General features: G+C 41.0%; 2 protein-coding genes across 11 annotated transcripts in view; one reads left to right on the top strand and one right to left on the bottom strand.

Annotated features, from left to right (window-relative positions):
- Nucleotides 1–20,230, bottom strand: part of PHACTR1 (phosphatase and actin regulator 1) — a 460,275-nt gene that overhangs the window by 97,608 nt on the left and 342,437 nt on the right. For all 10 annotated transcript variants that reach the window (XR_007772753.1, XM_050941593.1, XM_050941595.1 and 7 more), the window contains one exon: nt 9,509–9,589. Coding sequence is in view for 9 of the 10 variants with exons in the window: in XM_050941593.1 (XP_050797550.1) it covers nt 9,509–9,589 (81 nt within the window). In the remaining variant the exon portion in view is untranslated. The remainder of the gene's footprint in view (nt 1–9,508; nt 9,590–20,230) is intronic.
- The window catches only part of GFOD1 (glucose-fructose oxidoreductase domain containing 1), a 541,281-nt gene that overhangs the window by 264,434 nt on the left and 256,617 nt on the right, over nt 1–20,230 (top strand). The window lies entirely within an intron of this gene.

The raw sequence follows: 20,230 nt of genomic DNA, 5'->3' as shown, positions 1-20,230 counted from the left end.
TTTTAGTTTTAATTTTATTTAATATTCCCCAGGAATTTATCAGTATTTATTACCACAAAAACAAAAACAGATGAAAATCAGTGCAAAAAAACTACTACTAATTTTTCTGGGTAAATGTCAGGGTCTATTGTGGTGGAAAGACAGTGGAAAAAAGTATTCAATAGATTAATGCTTTGAATTCTGTTCATCAGTGTGGTTTGCTGAAGAACTAAAACAGAACTCAAAACACAATGCCACCTCTGAGTTTAAGAAAACAATACATCCCAAATAAAAATTTTTCATTTGAATAAATCGTTTTCTGTTGTAGACTTAGAACTATTATCCTACAAATATTTACATTTAATAATTGGGACACACCATCTCCAGCATATACACTCAATTTCATCCTTTTCTCCTGTTTTTGTTTTTTTTTTAAAACTTTGAATACTTCCCTGGGTTCTGAAATGTATTCTGAGCTCAACACTCTAGCTGACAGCAGTATATTGCAGGTGACCAAGCTGTCCAGCCGTCATAGACAGATAGCTAAGGGTTAATGTCTCTTTCACCTGAAAAAAAAAAGTATCCTGAAACACCTGACCAGAGGACCAATCAGGAAACCAGACTTTTTTCAACTCTGGGTGGAGGGAAGTTTGTGTCTGAGTTCTTTGTCTTCTGCCTGAATCTCTCTCAGCTAGAGAAGGATTTTTCTATTTCCTGCTTTCTAATCTTCTGTTTCCAAGTTGTGAGTACAAAGTTGGTTTTTTGTTTTGTATTTACATGTCTATAGTTGCTGGAGTGCTTTAAATTGTATTCTTTTGAATAAGGCTGTTTATTCATATTTCTTTTAAGCAATTGACCCTGTATTTGTCACCTTAATACAGAGAGACCATTTGTATGTATTTTTCTTTCTTTTTTATATAAAGCTTTCTTTTAAGACCTGTTGGAGTTGTTCTTTAGTGAGGAACTCCAGGGAATTGGGTCTGCAGCTCACCAGGGAATTGGTGGGAGGAAGAAGTCAGGGGAAAACCTGTGTGTGTTAGATGTACTAGCCTGACTTTGCATTCACTCTGGGTGAGGGGGGAAGAGAGATTGACTCTCGGTAATTCTGTTCTCCAGGTTGGGAACGGGGAGGGTGGAATCCCTCTGTTTAGATTCACGGAGGTTGCTTCTGTGTATCTCTCCAGGAACACCTGGGGGGGGGGAAGGGAAAAAGTTTATTTCCCTTTGTTGTCAGACTCAAGGGATTTGGGTCTTGGGGTCCCCAGGGAAGGTTTTTGGGGGGACCAGAGTGCCCCAAAACACTCTAATTTTTTGGGTGGTGGCAGCAGTACCAGGTCCAAGCTGGTAACTAAGCTTGGAGGTTTTCATGCTAACCCCCATATTTTGGACGCTAAGGTCCAAATCTGGGACTAGGTTACTGACACCAGCTGATCACATTCCCTCCTTCTTGCTGCAGTACTGAGGCTCCCCCTTCCACCACACACAAAGCACAACCACTTGTCCTAGTAGGAGGAGACACAGCACCTTCTCTCCACAAGTTTCAGCAGGTTTCACACACACAAGGTCTGTAAACCCTCAAGGCACTTTGGGCTACAAACAGAAATTTGGATCAATGTCCCTCATATTGTTAAAACCAGCAGGAAGACACTGAGTCTATAGAAGGTAGAGATAGCCACCACTTCTCTGATGAAGCCATTGTAACCACAACTGTTAGCCTCAAGTTCAATACATTCCTTGTTGCTAACAATCTCACCAAGATTAACCTTGTCCACACTGCCACTTCACAGCGCTGAAACTCTCTCATTCAAGGGTGTGAAAAAACACTCCCCTGAGTGCTGCAAGTTTCAGCGCTGTAAAGTGGCAGTGTAGACAGTGCCACTGTGCTGGCTGGGAGCAACCTCGTGGGGGTGGGTTTTTTTGTTTTTCTTTTTTTTTTAAACAGCGCTGGGAGAGCTCTCACACAGACCACACAGCCATGTTAAAGCACTGCTGTGGCAGCACTTTAATGTTGGTAGTGAAGACAAAAAAGGTATAAAAATACTATGAGAAAGATTACTCTTGGGGCTGAAACCATGGAACAATGGAAATTTTAAAAGATAAGTTCTTACATTTTGGATGCTTATCCGACCAGGAGCAAACATCAGAAATGTTTGAAATGTGCCTGTCAATAGAATCAACTGGTCAGATTCACATGTGTTGACATAAATGGGTGCAAAAATTTCTTCTCTCAGCACAATCTGGCCCACTGTGCCCTCAGGCCAAGTCACCCAAGGGATGGCAAGTGTTGCTGCTCAAGATAGCAGCTTTAATTAAACTAAACTCTACACAGGAGACTCGCTGATGGCTGTTGAGGGAATGTGTTGCCATGACCACAATTACTCCATAGCCAGTGCAACCAAATCTTTGGAAGACAATCTGGCCTTGGACTCTTAGGTACTGATTTTTACTGCCTTGTGAAGCAATTTATACTGCACAGGGTGAGTGAAAAGTGGGTATAAAATTGTACCATGGGGGAATTCTATTTGATAATGTTTTAAACTCACTACACAAGTTGCAAGGCAGTGGGAATCAGGTCTGAGATGAGTGTGTATCTGCGTGTAGTTGCAGACATCAGATAATCATTTTAAGATGTGTAATGATTGGTTTAGAAAAAAAATGAGTTATTTTAAATGCTGCATTGCGGATAGAGGCTATACTTTAAAACTCACAGCACTATCTGCCACAAACCATTTAGAGCAGTAGGAACCTAATCAAACACAGTTGTTGTGTGTTTTTTTAAAAAATATACAGTACTTGCAAACCCTGGCTTGTACTTTCATAGATTCAGTCACAGAACTCTAGAAATTGAAGATGACCAAAACCTACTAAGCTGTTTAGTCAACTCCTTGCCAATGCCTGGTCATTCCATGCAGTGTATTCTTGAGTGATTTCACTTGTAATGATTTAAGATATGGGGCCAGTGTTGTGATGAACACCTTTCTTGTTTCATGAATGTTGCATCTGGAATGTCGCACTGTGATGTACTGTGTCTTGTTAGATTTCACCTGTCAGATGACACTACATCATAGAAAAAGTCACCAAGCACTCAATGGGACAAGAGGAGTGAGACATCTTGAAAGGGCTCTGAGACAAAGGCAAGAAGCCAGCTCTATAATCCTGCTTTTTCTTCATCCAGGATAATATTAAGGCAGAAGCTAAAGCATGCTGTGGATCCAGCATTTTAGGTACTCAGTTCAGTTTATCCATATTATGTTTACTTTGCTAAGTATGAGTCTTTTAAATTAATATAAAAGGGAAAAATACTCATTCACTTGTTGATTCTACTTGTAGCTGTCTGCTCTGCTTTCATCCTATGAAAGAGGGAGGCAGGGACCTACTGTCTGCACGAGATGCTTCCTTTGGGAAGGCAGCACTACAATTAGGACAATAAGGTCCTCCTTTATGAGTACTGTTTGCCAGGTCCACCACCAATTCCTTCTGACTGTCCCACAGGATTGGAGAAAAGGAACATACAACAGAAAATTACTCATTAGTAATTCCATTTGTTGTCATTTCATGTTCTCTCATTTCATGTTCTCTCATCTTACAACCGCCTCTTTTTCCTTTCAAGGACTGGTGCCAATTCTCATACTCCTGTCTTTTTAACCAGAAGAAGATGGAGGTCGTGGGGAAACTGGAACTTGCATAGAGGAAGACTCACTTTTTTGCATCCTTGCCTCCTGATAGGCAGAATCATATAACACCAAAGGTCAATGTCTGTTTTGTAGGATGGGAGAAGAGAGATATACAACCAAGTTTTTTATATGCTGCCTCAGCCGTTCTTGACGTGAAAAGCTAAAAATAAATACAGAGGAAGAACAGAATTTCCACAGCTTGTTTTCAAGTGAGGAACTCTGGACAACTTTTCATCTGCTTCTTGAAGGTCACTATCCTGTTACGAGCTAGAACATTCTCACATGACGGGGGCCATTATTCAGCATTGTACACCAGCTTCTATCTTGATACCGTGTGAGGCTTAACTACTACAGCTTTTTGTTTTCTGCCTTGGTATTACCAAAATTCCAGGAGACCTAATATTTAAGCCCTGACCCGAGTGCCTATTTTGACACATCAGCATGCAAGCACAGGTTAATTTTCCACAGTCAGAGACACCTTGTTGCTTTTGTTTCTTGCCTTCATTGTGCAACAAAATTGACAGCAGAGTTTCAGCTGATCAGCCTAAAAAACTGCACAAATCTTTTAGGCAACGTCCTAACTTGTTTTCAGTCATATCTCAGGGACCTTTTCCTAAGTCTTTTCATTTGGCTAAATATCAGTTTTGTTAAACTGCAATGAGGAACATGGGTTCATTTTGATTCCTGTTCCTTTATTATCGATAAATTAATTGCAGAGACCAGAGTTGGAAGTTTTCATCAATTTCCTAATAGCAATGTTGGCACTAAACATTTTCATTGTCAGTAACTTATAGCTAAAAATATCCACTCTAAAATTCTCCCATGTAAGAGGCTTCCTCTTCAATGCAGAGTTTACAAACATTTCTCTACCAGCACACTGGTACAGGCAACTACCATACTTTCTATGAGAGTTGCGTCTTATTAGTCACTGCATTTACAGCAGCAAAATGCACGAGTTTGATTGTTACTGTTCTTCCCTTTCCCCACAATGCACTCCTCTCTCCAGACAAAATCTAGGCTTCACTAGGAATTGTGGGTGTTTAACACCTCTGAAAACCAGGCCACTTTTATTAAAGTGACTGTGGTCCAGCTCCAGTTGAAGCCAGTAAGAGTCTTCTCATTGATTTCAATGGGAGCTGGATCAGCTACTCATACACAATTTCTCTCTCTCTTTCTGTCTTTGTGTGTGTGTGTATATAAACTTAAAATTTTGGCTTTCTTTTTTTAAATCTTCTCTACAGATATAGAATGTATTTATCATGGCTTATTTTTGCAGTTTTAAAATCTATTATACAATGTTTTATATTAAATCATTCTAATGCTGTAACAAACTGTAGATGACTAAAGCAAAATGTATGAAGATATGGAGATGCAGCAGTGATGCCGTTTGCACAGATAGGAATTTTGATTTCCAGACTGTAAAAATTCTCTTCAGGCTGACGACTGGCACAGAAAATCTGATGTGAAGATCAGAAAACTGGCTGGAGCAAGGGTTGAAATGGGTAATGGGATTATAGGGATTCTGCAGTTTCTACTCACACCAAATTACAAAGCATAAAGCAAAAACTATATATATTAATACTGAAAGCCATCTTCCTCACAAACATCATTTGGACATATTTAAAAATTCTAATGTCATAGTAACAAAGTATATTTAGTTTTGGAAAAGTGAATTTAAAAGATATATAATTAATTTAAAGGAATCTTGGCTTTCCAATGACATTCTAGTGATTTAAATTCTAAAATTGTTTCCTGTATTGCATTTCCATTAAAGTCAATGGGAAATCTTCCCCTAGAAAGCTTGCAGGTCTGGGGCTCATATTTTTACCTGTTCCTGGCAGGTCACATGATATCTTGATAAATAGGAAAGGTATTTTAGAGATTTTGGACTTTGAAAAATTAAGCCTCCAAGCCCACAGAGAAATGCTTATCTTTATGCAGGTGAATAGTTCCACTGATGTCAAATGACGGAAGCAGAAGTCACTGGGACTGTTCATGCACATAAAGCTAAGCACGTATGTAAGTGTTTGCAGAAACGGAACCGTATTCTAATATTTCAGCCACTGTGAAATCTGTCCATGATAACTAAAGTAAAGTAATCTTATTGCAGAGGCAGAGGGATGCAAAAAAAAAATTGCAACCAGGAAATATTGTACAGCTTTAAATGACAATCCAATATCTTTTTCTTTAAAATGAGCATGTGGGGAAATGAAAAATGTTGTTTGGTGTTAAATGGTTTTATTGGACAGGTTTGTGACTCACTTGTGGCTTCTGCCTGGATAAACAATATATTCAAACAACTAGTTACCTTATGAACAGATAAATTGTTCCGTAGCCCCTGGATTTCATGTAATCCTCTTTGTCTTGAATTCCCCTTTTACTAGCCTCCGGTAGTAGTACAATACAGGATAGTGAGCAGGTATTGCAAACTCATGCCAATAAAACTGTTTACCACCACACACCACCACGTACAGTAAACACACGCGTGCTCTCTCGGTCACACACTCAAGAGTTTTTCATAATTCTGTATTTCAAAGTGCAGTATGTCATTACTTTAATACTATGTATTATTTCTTTTTCCTCACAATTGCATATATTGTCAGACTTAGGCATCCAAATCCATATTTGGGGACATATAAAAGTAGTCTGATTTTCAGAGGTGGTGGGATGCAGTTCCTAATGATAGTTATAGTGTTTGATGATACAGTATTTCATTACAGAAGACAGTGTCACATAAGTATGTGTGGAAGGGGATTTTCCTTCTGTGCTTCGATTTTCTTGCTATCAGTGTAGAGAGAGAGCCCTCTTTAGTGGCTCTATATACCTACATGTTTGTTTGTTTATTTAGATACATGTACTATGGTCCCAATTTAGGAAAGCATACCTATTCAGGACAGCACTGAGCATAAGCTGAAATGCTGTACTACACAGGCATGGATTTAATCATATGCTCAAGTGTTTTCCTGAATCAGGGCCTATAAAAAGAGCACCCACCATCCATCTGCTCTAAGACGCTGTGATAAATGAAGTGAGGGGGATGGGGGACTCCCTTTTATCGACAGCCAGCCAGTTAGCTACAAAATCCTTGTTAGTAGCTGTTCTCTACTTTCTTTACCTGTACAGGGTTAAAAAAAAGCCCATAGGTAAAAGGAAGGAAGTGGGCACCTGATCAAAAGAGCCAATGGGAAGGCTAGAACTTTTTAAAATTGGGAAAAAGCTTTCCCTTTGTCTATCTGTCTGTTGTTCTCCAGAGAGAGGACAGACAGAGCAGCGATGCTGTAAGAAGCTTTAAACCAGAAATGAAAAATCATCAAATCATACCTTGAAACTACTTATCTGAAACCCAGATATGTAAGTAGATCAGGGAATGTCTAGGAAGACACGATCAGGTTTATCTCTTTTATTTCTTTAAGGCTTGTGGACTCCTCTGTGCTAACCCCAGGGGCATTTGTTTTGCTTGTAATCTTGAAGCTGGACCTCAAGAAAACCATTCTTGATGCTTAATTAGTGTATTTGCTCTTTTTAAATCTAGCAATAGCCTAAGTTCCAGATGTATTTTCTGTCTTTTTTTGTTTTTTAATAAAATTTACCTTTTTTTAAGAACAGGATTGGGGGTTTTGTGTCCTAAGAGGTTTGTGCATATGTTGTTTAATTAGCTGGTGGCAACAGCTGATTTCCTTTGTTTTCTTTGTCAGCTCTTCCTGGGGGGCGGGATTGGGGTTGGGGTTAAAAGGGCTTGAGGGTACCCCACAGGGAGGAATTCCCAAGTGTGTCTTCCTAGGACCAAGGGGGTTTTTACACTTGGGTGGTGGCAGTAGCCATCCATTCAAGGTCAGAGAGAAGCTGTAATCTTGGGAATTTAATATCAGCCTGGAGTGGCCAGTATTAATTTTTAGAGTCCTTGCGGGCCCCACCTTCCGCATTCGAAGTGCCAGAGTCGGGAATCAGCCTTGACAGACCCCTTGAGATAACTTAAAATACAAATAAAAATGCACTCCATTATAACTAGACTGCAGTAATTCCAGCCCTTATAACCATTCCCAACTAGCAAACCAGGCAAATTAACAGTTGATACTACCTTTCCTCTTCAACAGTAAATCAACCTCACCAGTCTCCCCTGCCAATTTCAAACGTTCAGGGGGAAAAAAGATGAGTTCTGCAACATGTCTTAAAGGTCATCAGATTCAGCCTATCCTGGAGCAAGGTGAGGAGTAAGTTCTGACGCAGAGGGGTCCTAATTCAATCGGATTCCAGCTCTAGTGCTTCTGCTTATCTTAATTACAGCTCTGTACCATGGTGAGAGAAGAGATCTCTTAGACAGATCAATTTAGTGTATGTCTACACAACACACTAAGCCGTGGCTGAGACTCAAGCCCCTCTTCCGTTCACATAGAAATTAGTTTGTTGACATATTTAGTCTAATAGACTATTTTTTTAATCATTGGAAGGAGTTATTCATGTTTCTTGGTGACATATTTAAACCAAATCATTCTGCCATGTGGAACACCCAAGGCTATATATAAAATTAGGTAAGTGGACAAGAACTGCAAGCTTTCACAGTGAAGTAGCGTCTGAGCTGACTTCACAGAAATAAGGGCAAATAGTAGAGCAGAAGTACTGCTAGAAATAAAGTGTTAAAAAGTGGCTAAAAAGAACAAGCTAAAATTTGTAATTTAATTACAAACACTGTACTTTTTGAATTCACTTAAATGGTTGCAATCTGTGGGATGGGAATGAGTTAGGCGCCTGACTGACTCTACACAAAACGATGACAGGAGGACGACGAGGTGGCCTATTTAAGTATTTATCACAGTGGAGCAGCTACTGGGCCAGAGAGAGAGAGAGAGAACGATTCTGCAGTCCGGTGGTTAAGGCATCCACCTGGGACACTGGAAACCCAGGGTCCAGTTCCCCCACTCCCATTGTGGATAAATAATGAAAGAATGATTGAACAGCTTCAACTGGAGAGACAGAGAGATCCCCAGTTGCTAGACCACTTTTCTAATAGGTGGGAGATTCCTGTTCAAAACCTCTCTCTCCATCAAGAAGAGAGGAGAATTGAACCTGGGCTTCCCATAGCCACAGTGGAGCCAAAACTGAGATGTAAACACCTAAAGGCACCATAGGATGAGAGAAATTAGGGGCCTAAATCTGGGGTTTAGGCAACTAAGTACCTTTGTGGATCTGGGTTTAAGTGCTTGGCTGAATTATTGCCTTTGTGCTCTTTACACAGGAAACAACAGAACAAACTGAAGGAGAGGTTAGATGACTGACAAATACGTAATAGGCAATGTGCATTTGTTGCCTTACTTAAATGGGATGACATAAAGCAATGAAATTTCATTCTTGGGTGTGAATGTTATTTTTCTTGTCACATTTGTGAAGTATCCAGGTCATGAGTATTATGGATTTTCAGATATGCCATAGAAATCTGTGGTGCCCTGTGCTCTAAGCAATCCAAAGCAATATAAATGATTTCCCTTTCCACAACAGTTAATCCAGCAGTGACTCAACCAGAATATTGATATCAAGAGACAACATGGGGTCATTCAATTTTCTTCATTATGTCATTGTTATCAAGAGAAGAGTGATTGCCATATACTGCTATAATTTATCCTTCAGCTACTTTACATATGTTTAGTTTTTAACTCTCATTAGATGATTTTTACAATTATTCAAAGTGACAAACCTAAGTAAAATTAGAACAGAAGTATGAAGGCCTGATTTGGATCTCATTAGGTAAACCATGAGTTAATGCTATTGAAGTTACTGGTATTATAACATTACAACATCAGGCCATAAGACTGTACATACAATATTGTCAATTTAAAGTTGAGTAGACAAGTATCTCTTACCTTTATCGTAGATTTCCTTCAAGACTCCTCGTTTTATCAGCTCCTCTCTGCTTTGCCTCATTGATATTTTTCTTTCCAGAGCTACAATATAAGGACAAAAATACATTTAAATACAAAAATAAATGCCAAGGCAATTTTGAAAGGTCATGTGCCTTTTATAGCATTTATTTTTACTCTCTGGGCCAAATCTTTTTCCCACTAAAGTCAATGGCAAAAGTCCCATTAGTATCTGAAAACCAAGAGAGCCACAAATCTATAGATTTCCACTTGTTGTTGTAACATGACTGTTGATACAAATGGATAGACTGATTTATTGGGGTACACTCTCACTGCTTCATCAAACACATGAGCCAAGTGTTTTGGGGAGAATTAGAAAGGATGAGAAGAATGGGGTATAATTCATGTGGGGGTGGGAGGAAGGAAAGACAGAAAGAGATTTGAAGGAACACAGCATGAATCAGAGAGGTAGCAATGTTAGCCTGTACCCACAAAAACAATGAGGAGTCCGGTAGCATCTCAAAGACTAACAGATTGATTTGGGCATAAGCTTTCATGGGTAAAAACCCCACTTCTTCAGATGCATGGAGTGAAAATTATAGATGCAGGCATATATATACTGACACATGAAGGGGGAGTGGAGAATATGCTATATTCAGGATGACAGAGAGCCACGTCCTCATCCGGTGTAAGTCAGAGAAGTTCCATTAAAGTCAATGAAGCTCCCCTTATCTACATCAGCTAAGGTTCTGGCCAAACGCGTTATAATTCTTATTTTGGTGCCCAGATACCATGGTGATCAGGGCACCAGAAAGACAGATAGAATTATGCTGTTTGATTAGTGCAACAGCAATTTTAAAGCAATGCCCATTTAACCAAAACATCAAAAAGTAATTGGCCTTATCTGTCCATTCAGGCATGTATCAGAGAGTGAGCAAGGGGTACATAAAATGATGCACAGGGTGTGCTGAGATTTTGTGTGCTCTGTGAGAAATCAAGGCATAGCTTGCCAAAAAGGAAGCATAGTCAAGGGCAAATCCCCAGTGCCATATGCTCTCCTGTCAGCTGCAGCACACAAAAAATGAACCAGGAGGAAGCAACTTCAAGCTGCACAAGACAGATTTAAAGCAAAACGGGCTCAGAAATGACTTTTTCCTCCTCTCCAAACATGAGAGCATAACCACTGGTTGCGCTGCTGCCAATTCTCTGTTCCTCAAGTCAGGAGATACTGAGTACTTGGAGGATGGGCGAGCTTTATATTGACATCATGCAACTTGTTTGCTATTAGATATATACTGTGTGATGATCAATTTTAAGATACTAAGGCCTGGGCCCTGATGTCTATTATAACTCTGCTTATAAAAGGTATTGTGTCTGATGGAAGTAATTTCTGTCTCTTCTTTTTTATCTAATTCTTAGATTTGATTATATATTTCTAAAGATAAAAAAATAAAAACAAGTAGTCAACATCTAATGTCTCACAAAAAAACATACATGAACAGTTGTATATATTAAATATATTTGCATTTCCTCACACACTGAAATCCCAGAATGATCATCATATCACCTTGAACATGTCCAATTGACCTCTAATGTCAATTAGCGCTTAAGGGCTGTTCTCCATCCCGGAATAGAAGGCTTCAGACGCAATACCCAATCATCTTCTATAGTTTTATGTCTATATATATGTTCCAGATATTATCTTCTGCTTTGATCACCCTCTACATTTAACATAACAAATCTCTTACAAGAGACCTAATAGCTATACAATATGGATAACATTTTCAAAAGTGACTTCCTTATTTAGGAGCCTATGTGCCACTGACTTTCAGTGAGATTTAGACTCCTAAGTACCTAAGCACTTTTGAAATGAGCCTTAGGGTACATCTACACTTTGAGCTGGAGGAATAAATTCCAGCTCAAGGAAACATACCTGTGCTAGCTCTGATCAAACAAGCATGCTAAAAATAGAGTATAGCCGTGGAAAGAGGGGCTAGCCACCCTGAGTACATGCACAGCATCTTTGACTGGTACGTTCTCAGGACAGGAAGTCTTTCTGCTACTGACTGCGCTGTTGTGGCTACTCTCTATTTTTGGTGAACTAACTTGCTCAGAGCTAGCGAGAATATATCTCCTCGAGCTGAAATTTATGTCTGCAGTTCAAAGTGTAAACATATCCTTAGTCACTTTGGCCATTTTGAAAATTTTACACTTTGCACATTTTGCTGAGTATTGGGTCTAAATAAGCTGTAACACACATATTGGTATCAAGGGCTTTGCATTTTTGAAAGCCTGGTTATTTGTCTTGATTATCTGACAAGATAGTGAACAGTAAATGAAGCCCAAATAGACCAACAAGCACCAGAAAATGATTACCTGGGCTAAAAAAGTAATTCAATAGATCCCATAAGAAGCATCAAGAAGCCAAATTAACAGTTCAACCGGTTCTCTAATGATGAACTGTTATCAACTACCAGAGCAATAAAAACAGCAAACTTAACCTTGCAAGATACATGAAACATGGAGAGGCTTCCCAGCTGCGAGAAGAGAGGAACTGAGGGACAGCTGGGTCTTTTATCCCCTAGGGGTGATAGGCAGTTTTGCAATTGACTTCAGTGGGCCCAGGAGTTCACCCTTGGACTCTAAGGAGGGTAGGGTGACCAGATGGCCAATGTGAAAAATCGGGATGGGGGATTATCGGTGCCTAAAAGCCCCAAATATCTGGATTGTCACTATAAAATCGGGACATCTGGTAACCTAAAAGAGGGTAATGAGCACAACTCCTACAGATTTTCATCACTAGCAGAAGTTCCATTGTTTATGAGTAAGGCGAGATTTTAGTCACGGGTATTTTTAGTATAAGTCACAGACAGGTCACGGGCCATGAATTTTTGTTTACTCCCTGTAACCTGTACATTACTTTTACTATATACCCCTTACTAAAACTTGGGAGCTTGGGGGAGAAATCCTGAGGCTGCCAGGGGGTGGCCCGAGAGGGTGCTGTGGTTACTCGGGGGAGCACTTTAGGGGGGCACCATGAGTATGCAGGGGAGGTGCGCAGCCCAGGGGGGCACTGCAGATACTCAGGGGTGTGATTGGGAGCGCTGGGGCAGTTCCCTACCTGGCTCCTGGGAAGCGGCAACCTCCAGCCCCAAGCCCCAAGCCCTGGTTCTGCAGCTCCCACTGGCTGGGAACCATGGCCAATGGGAGGTGCAGGGGCAGTGCCTGTGGGTGGAGGCAGCAACTGGAGCTAGGAGCTGACTGAGGGGCGTTCCTGTCACCCTTCCAGGGAGCCCTTCCCCCAGGTAAGAACCACCCCGCACCACAATCCCTAGCCCTGAGCCCCCCCACACTCAAACTCCTGCTGCTGGAGGCAGGAGGGGGGTGCGAGACTGCCCCAGCAGCAGCTGGTGCAGCTGGCCATGGGGCTGCACGAGCTGCTTAGGTGGCTTCCAGGCCAGTCGCATGGGCTGCTGCAGAAGTCACGGAAAGTCACAGAATCCGTGACTTCTGACACAAACACAGAGCCTTACTTATGAGCATAGGTCTATGACTCCATACAGTTTGCATTTGCAAAGGCAACAAATTCTGATAACCCCAATTACTTAGAAATAACCTCAGACTTTCCATATCTGGAACTTCCTCATTCACTGAAACTACACCCAGAAGCTGCTGCTGCTCAAACTAGACCAAATCTTGCAGCCCTCTTTAGGGTAAATTCCCACTGGTTTCAGTGGGAGTCTGCCTGAGTAAACGCTTCAAGATCTGGCCATTTTATATTTCCTTGGATTAGAAGGGATTTTTAAGATTTGTTCTTTTTAAACACTCAGCACAGTAAGGTCCTGAGCCTGCCCCCACTGAACTAAATGATAAAACTCTTCCTGACTTCAGTGGTGCAGGACCTGTCCTTAAGTAAACAGGAAAAACTTGACCTTGTTGAACTGTTTTTTCAACAACTCTGAGAAAATCTCTTATTTTCCATTAATTCAAACAGTGAAGTGCATTCACTCTGCCTAACGGTACCTCTCTACAGGAAACCAAGCTGGAAGAAATATCATCAAAATAACACCACCTGCTTACAGGCAGCAGCACTGTTCACTGAATGGAGATACAGAGAGTGCCAAGTATAGCTAAAAGATATTTTGAAAATTAATATACTAAACTGTACCATAGGCAGCTAGATAACCCATGCGTATTTTATCTATATACACATGTATATACACAGGAATGTGTGTGCGCGCGCATGCACAGTACATACTTGTGCATATGGACCAAATTATTCTCTCTCTCTCACACACACACACACACACACACACACACACACACACACACACACACACTCTCCTATATAGTCCACTCCTATATAGTTCACTACGTAAGGTATTACAAGTAGCATTTCTTTTATAGTCAGGAAGAAGCATAAGTGAAGAGCTTCAGCCCACACCATTCTACACCCTATAGAATCAAAACTAGTGGTAAGGAATAAGCTAATTTCATGCAGAGAAGTCAACATTTCAGAGAGGCAGACATTACGTTTTAGTCAGACAGTCCTAATTGGAAAGACAAGAAGTAGTGAAAAAAAATCTCAGTAGACAGAGTCCCCTCTTCAAAATAATTGGATAGCCAGACAGCTAAGTAGAGAGAAATGCTTCTCAGACACACACACTATTTTTTTAGGCTCAATTATGTAGAGTTCTAAACATGGATTCTTTAGGATGATTGTCTGCACACCAGCTTCTTCATGGTCCCTGTAGAAAGCTGTGCCTGTCACAGACATCACATCAGAAGATGACACAAAAACTTGTGTTCAAAGGTTGGGCTAAAAACAAGTACTTTGCCTTTTTTTTTCTTTTTCTTTTTTTTTCTTTTTTTTTTAAACAAAAAGTCTCCTGTGTCCACTTAGAAAGGATTTGGCAGCTACACTTTAAGAATTAATCACCTACCCTACTGAACCAGAGTTTAGTTACCAAAATATCTACAGGAATGGCTTCTCAGGCTGTTCATCTAAGGACAGCACTGAGTGACAGCAGGAGATGATGATATTAAAACCCAAGAACCAATCATTTTTCTTTATTAGGACTCTTCTCCCCACCAAACAAAGTCCTGTATATTTATAAAAGCAGCAAAGAGTCCTGTGGCACCTTATAGACTAACAGATGTTTTGGAGCATGAGCTTTGGTGGGTGAATACCCACTTCGTCAGATGCATGTAGTGGAAATTTCCAGGGGTAGGTATATATATGCAGGCAAGCTAGAGATAATGAGGTAGTTCAATCAGGGAGGATGAGGCCCTGTTCTAGCAGTTGAGGTGTGAAAACCAAGGGAGGAGAAACTGGTTCTGTAATTGGCAAGCCATTCACGAGAAACTGCTGAGCTTCAGTTCATCTGCATATTTGACACCATCAGCTCAGGATTAAACAAAGACTGTGAATGGCTTGCCAATTACAGAACCAGTTTCTCCTCCCTTGGTTTTCACACCTCAACTGCTAGAACAGGGCCTCATCCTCCCTGATTGAACTACCTCATTATCTCTAGCTTGCCTGCATATATATACCTGCCCTTGGAAATTTCCACTACATGCATCTGACGAAGTGGGTATTCACCCACCAAAGCTCATGCTCCAAAACATCTGTTAGTCTATAAGGTGCCACAGGACTCTTTGCTGCTTTTACAGATCCAGACTAACATGGCTACCCCTCTGATACTGTATATTTATGTGCATGTCCTCTGAAGGTGCTGTGGAATCAGGGTAAGAGAATCACAAATGCCCAACTTACAGTTCATAAAGCCTCTGTGTAAAATTCATAGCGAACTAACAGCTTGAACAATGTGAACTACCTGCAGAGCTCATAATTACTCTGACAAAGATGGAAAGCTCTTTTGCCAAGAGTTTTCTTTCTAAGGAGGAAGCTGGTACATAGGGTGACCAGATGTCCCGATTTTATAGGGACAGTCCCAATTTTTGGAGCTTTTTCTTACATAGGCACCTATTACCCCCACCCCCTGTCCTGATTTTTCATACTTGCTGTCTGGTCACCCTACTGGCATAGCATAAACGTATTCATTATGTACTTGGAAGGGATCTATTCAAAAGAGAAGAAAAATAAAGACCTTTATGAATTAACCTTTGATTCTTGAGAACCTTGTAACTTCAGTGATGGGGAAAATTAAGTATAATTAATATTTAAGATGTATTCCTTCCATTGGGATTTTTACTAGTGATAGATTGATTAACCTTGTTTTGTCCATTCATACAACATGGTTCCTTTTCCAGGAGGATAGAAATCAATTGCAAACTTTTGCTATAGGAATTAATTAAGTTTTAAAACTGTATTCTGCTATCAAAATAAATGAACTAGTTTTTAAATAAACCAATTTTCAGTTGCTGGTTTCTAGACAAAGAGGACACAAAATGGACACAGAGAGAGAGAGAGAGTATATTTTGCTACCCTGATCTACAGTATACGGTTTCTTTTCTGGTTTGATAAAATTAAAGACAAATATTTTTATTTACATTTCTGAGCCAGTGTTTTTGAGCCTTTTTTAAGCAGGGTCATCCCTCTGTTATTCAAGTAGCGCATTTCTCAGTGTCTGGTCCATGAAAATCAGAACAGTCTAGACAAGGTCACAAGGATTTCCTGCCCTTTCATCCTGGAAACATACCACGATATTGTCTTTATTCCTTTAATAAACCCTTGTGCTCCATGATAACAGCGATTGTGGTCTGTTTCCAGCTGAGAAGGTGAAGCATACGGCTGCCTGTGGGCCCAGTGCTTAAGCTGCTGCATTAAACCACCACAGAGACATTTATGTAGTGAGGAAACATCAGCCTATCAACCCTACCTACTCATCTCTCACAGACCAAACTCTGTAGCACGTCAGCGCCCCAACACATATACGAGAGAAGATTGCCACCCTTTGCACAACATGCCATGCTACTGATTAAATTACTGGGATGACAATCAACACTCAAAATAATCTGCTCTAGTCAGATGGATCTTAATCTTGCTCATGTGCGGCTGCCCCCTTGGCTTTCCTCTGTGGCATGCTTAGTCTGAATTCTTCCTTTTAAAGACCACTCTATTTTTCATTGGTCATGTAGTCAACAGAGGTCACTACAACATGGCAAGAGCTCTCTATTTTGTAAACTATATCTGGAATCAATATTCAGAATTTGCTTTTCTAATATTCCAGATATGGATAGTTAGGAAATAAATGTAAGTTACTGGCTCCATGGTGTCATGATACACAAACATGCACCATTCCCTTTAGAATTATGGAGGAGAGAGATGTATTTTCATGAGATACTCACATGAGAGGCACCAGTAAACAGTGTATTAAGACATCCTGAAACTTTTTCAAACACATGGAGTTTCTCGGTAGTCAACTGGTACCCTACTTGATTTAAATGAGTAATTTTGAAAAGAGAAATAACATGGATGAAAGTCTCAGACAGAGCAGGGCAAAACTCACAGGTTCCAGTTCACAGGAGGCTCAATTAATTTTTGATTTGTTTCATTTAGGGTGACCACGTGGCAAGTGTGAAAAATTGGGATGGAGGAGTAGGGGTGGGGTAATAGTTGCCTATATAAGACAAAGCCTCTACTATTGGGACTACTGACAACATCAGGACATCTGATCATCCTAGTTTCATTTCACATGAGTTGACATCCCTGAACTTTGCTTTGAGTCTGAGGTTTGAATGAACTTTAAAGTCAAAGCGAAACTCAGCTGAACTACTGAATTTTGTCTTGTTTAGAAGTGAAAGTGAACAAGTCCACCAGTTTTGCATGGTTACAAATCAAACCCATACAATCATTCCCCAGAATCTGTGAGAAAGGGAGAGTGTTCAAAAGGTTTGCGAATTACAGAGAAGCTTTTGGCAAACCTGGACCAAAAGCTTTTACAATTACATACAAAAGCAGGAGGCCATTATTTCTTTGTGGTGTCTACATAGGAGAACTTCTTTCTGGTTCCAACCACAGCTTGTGCTGCCACACTGCAATGTTATAAAACACGTGAGTCAGTGAAGGACAGAGATAGGGTTGTATGAAGTTGTGTTTTTTTTTCAAATTTGCTGATCTTATACAAATGGCAAAAGAGTGAATTGCATTTCCAAATCAGTTGACACGTAAATGACAGAGAAGAGTAATTCCCCCCACTGCATCAATTACTAAGTGAAATTACAGGATTTATGTTATAGAGGAGAGACTAGGAATAAACAAACAACAACAATAGTACCTAACTCTTATAAAACACTTCTCATCAGTAGATCTTAAAATATTTTCCAAAGGAGACCATTATAATTATCCCTATTTTACAGCTGGGGAAACTGAGGCACAGAGCAGTGAAGTGACTTATCCAAGGTCACCCCAACAGATCAGTGGCAGGAGCAGGAATAGAATCGAGGCTCCCTGAGTCCCATTCCAGTGCCTTATCCACTAGAACAGGGGTGGGCAAACTATGGCCTGTGGGACGCAGCTGGCCTGTCAGAGGTTTTATTCTGGCCCTCAAGCTTCCACCAGGGAACAGAGTCTGGGGCTTGCCCTGCTCCGGTGCTCCAGCCAGGGACCCAGGTTAAGGGCTTGCCCCGCTCCGTGCATGCTGTAGCTCCACGCGGCTCCCAGAAGCAGGGGCATGTTCCCCCTCCGGCTCCTATATGTAAGGGCAACAGGAGGCTCCCAATGGCAGATGCCTGCAGACAGGGCAGCGCACAGAGCTGCCTGCCTGCGCCTCCGCATAGGTGCCAGAGGGAAGACATGCTGCTGCTTGAGGTAAATGCCGGCCGGCCAGAGTCTGTACCCCTGACCTCCTCCCAAGCCCCAAGTCCCTGGCCCAGTACTGATCCCCCTCCCACCCTCTGAACCCCCTTGGTCCCCGCCTGGAGCACCATCTGCACCTCAAACCCCTCATCCACAGCCCCACACAGAGCCTGAACCCCCAGCCGGAGCCCTCGCCCCCCCGCCCACCCCACACCCTAATCCCCTGCCCCAGCCCAGAGCCCCCTCCCGCACCCTGAACTCCTCATTTCTGGCCCCACCTCAGAGCCCGCACCCCCAGCTGGAGCCCTAACCCCCTCCCACACCCCAATTTCGTGAGCATTCATGGCCTGCCATACAATTTGCATACCCAGATGTGGCCACAAAGTTTGCCCACCCCTGCACTAGACTATGACTATGACTGATTAAGACAATTGAAATAACTGATTAAAAATCAACTAGAAGGCAGAATGAACCTTGCTCATGTTATTCCCAGTTCTGTACTGAAACTGGCTTTACTGTAGACAGTGATTCACTTAAGTCATGGGGAAGAACCTAGCAGTGCTTCTTGTTTTCACAGAAAATCGGGATCAAGGAGCGCATCTAGTTTATGTCTCTTTTCATCCCCTATGATATTCTGACTACTGAACACTCCACAGTAGGCTGGAAACTCTGGTCGGTCACATCCAGCTCAGCATCATCGGTAAGTTCCCTCTCATCTAGAGCTGGTCAAATCAGCAATCACAACATTTTATCGGGAAAAAACAAAAAACAAAACACTTGGCTTTTTTTTTTTTAATTCAAATGTCAAAATTTGAAAAATTGCAGCTACTTCTACTTTCCTTTTCTACAACTGGGCATTCAATATTGCTGGGTGCACTCACTGAGTGCTTCTTATAGGTGAGCTGCGCACAAAATACAGATGCATCAGTGAGGAGAGTCCTTCTGTGCTCAGTGGTCCGCATTTCCTATGTAAAGCCAGACAGATACCCAATAAAAGGCACTGATCAGCAGACCAGGAACAGTGTGACAGATGAATCTACATTGTTGGAGGAAGTCTTGTGAAATTACTTCCCCTCCCCCCACCCCCCCCCGATACCCACTTGGAGAACAGTGGATCAAACTACATATCCTATGGATACTAACTACAGAATCAAATATCAGTTGCCCCAGACAGTAACCACAGGAAAAGAAAGGAACCATTTCTACTTCTCACCTGTATTTTGACAAAAGAAAGTAACACTGAATGTTTTAATTAATATCAGACAAACGAAACTGTAGATCTACACAGCTCATTAGCAAACATAAAGTAAGCTGCCAGAGGAAAGGATCAGAAAAAATGAATACAAAATCAAATCTCTAAACAGGGAATTACAGGAGCTAATCAAAAAGCTGCAGACCACATTAAACAGAGAAGACCATGATAAAGTAATAAGATTCAGAAACATGGCTTATAATCAAGAATTCTGTAAACAAAAGCAAATCCAGATAAGTAAAATTTGAACAACTCTATGAAACATAACTAACAGAAGGAACTGAACTAGAGAAATCAGAAATACAAATCCAAAACCAGACAGACTGCAAATCTCTCCTATAGCAGGATTGAAAAGCAATCAAAGAAGTAGTCATTCTAGGAAAAGGGCTAAATTTCCAGCCAGCTGCAAAGTAACTCAACATAATAGATTTCACAGACCAAACAGAGGAAGCCTGAGAGAAGATGAATAAATGAAGACAAGAAATAAAACAGGACATCTCAAGCAAAACAATGGAAGGAACTGTCAGGAGGAAAATCAAAGAGAATGTAACTGAACTAGGGTGACCAGATGCCCTGATTTTATAGGGACAGTCCCAATTTTGGGGTCTTTATCTTATATAGACTCCTATTACGTCCTATTTTTCACATTTGCTGTCTGATCACCCTACTCTGAATGAATGCAAGGCCACACACATCTGAAGAAAGGTGTCAC

The sequence above is a fragment of the Gopherus flavomarginatus genome, chromosome 2 (assembly GCF_025201925.1).
Source record: "Gopherus flavomarginatus isolate rGopFla2 chromosome 2, rGopFla2.mat.asm, whole genome shotgun sequence".
Lineage (NCBI taxonomy): Eukaryota > Metazoa > Chordata > Testudines > Testudinidae > Gopherus > Gopherus flavomarginatus.
This window is presented reverse-complemented; position numbering and strand designations above follow the sequence as displayed.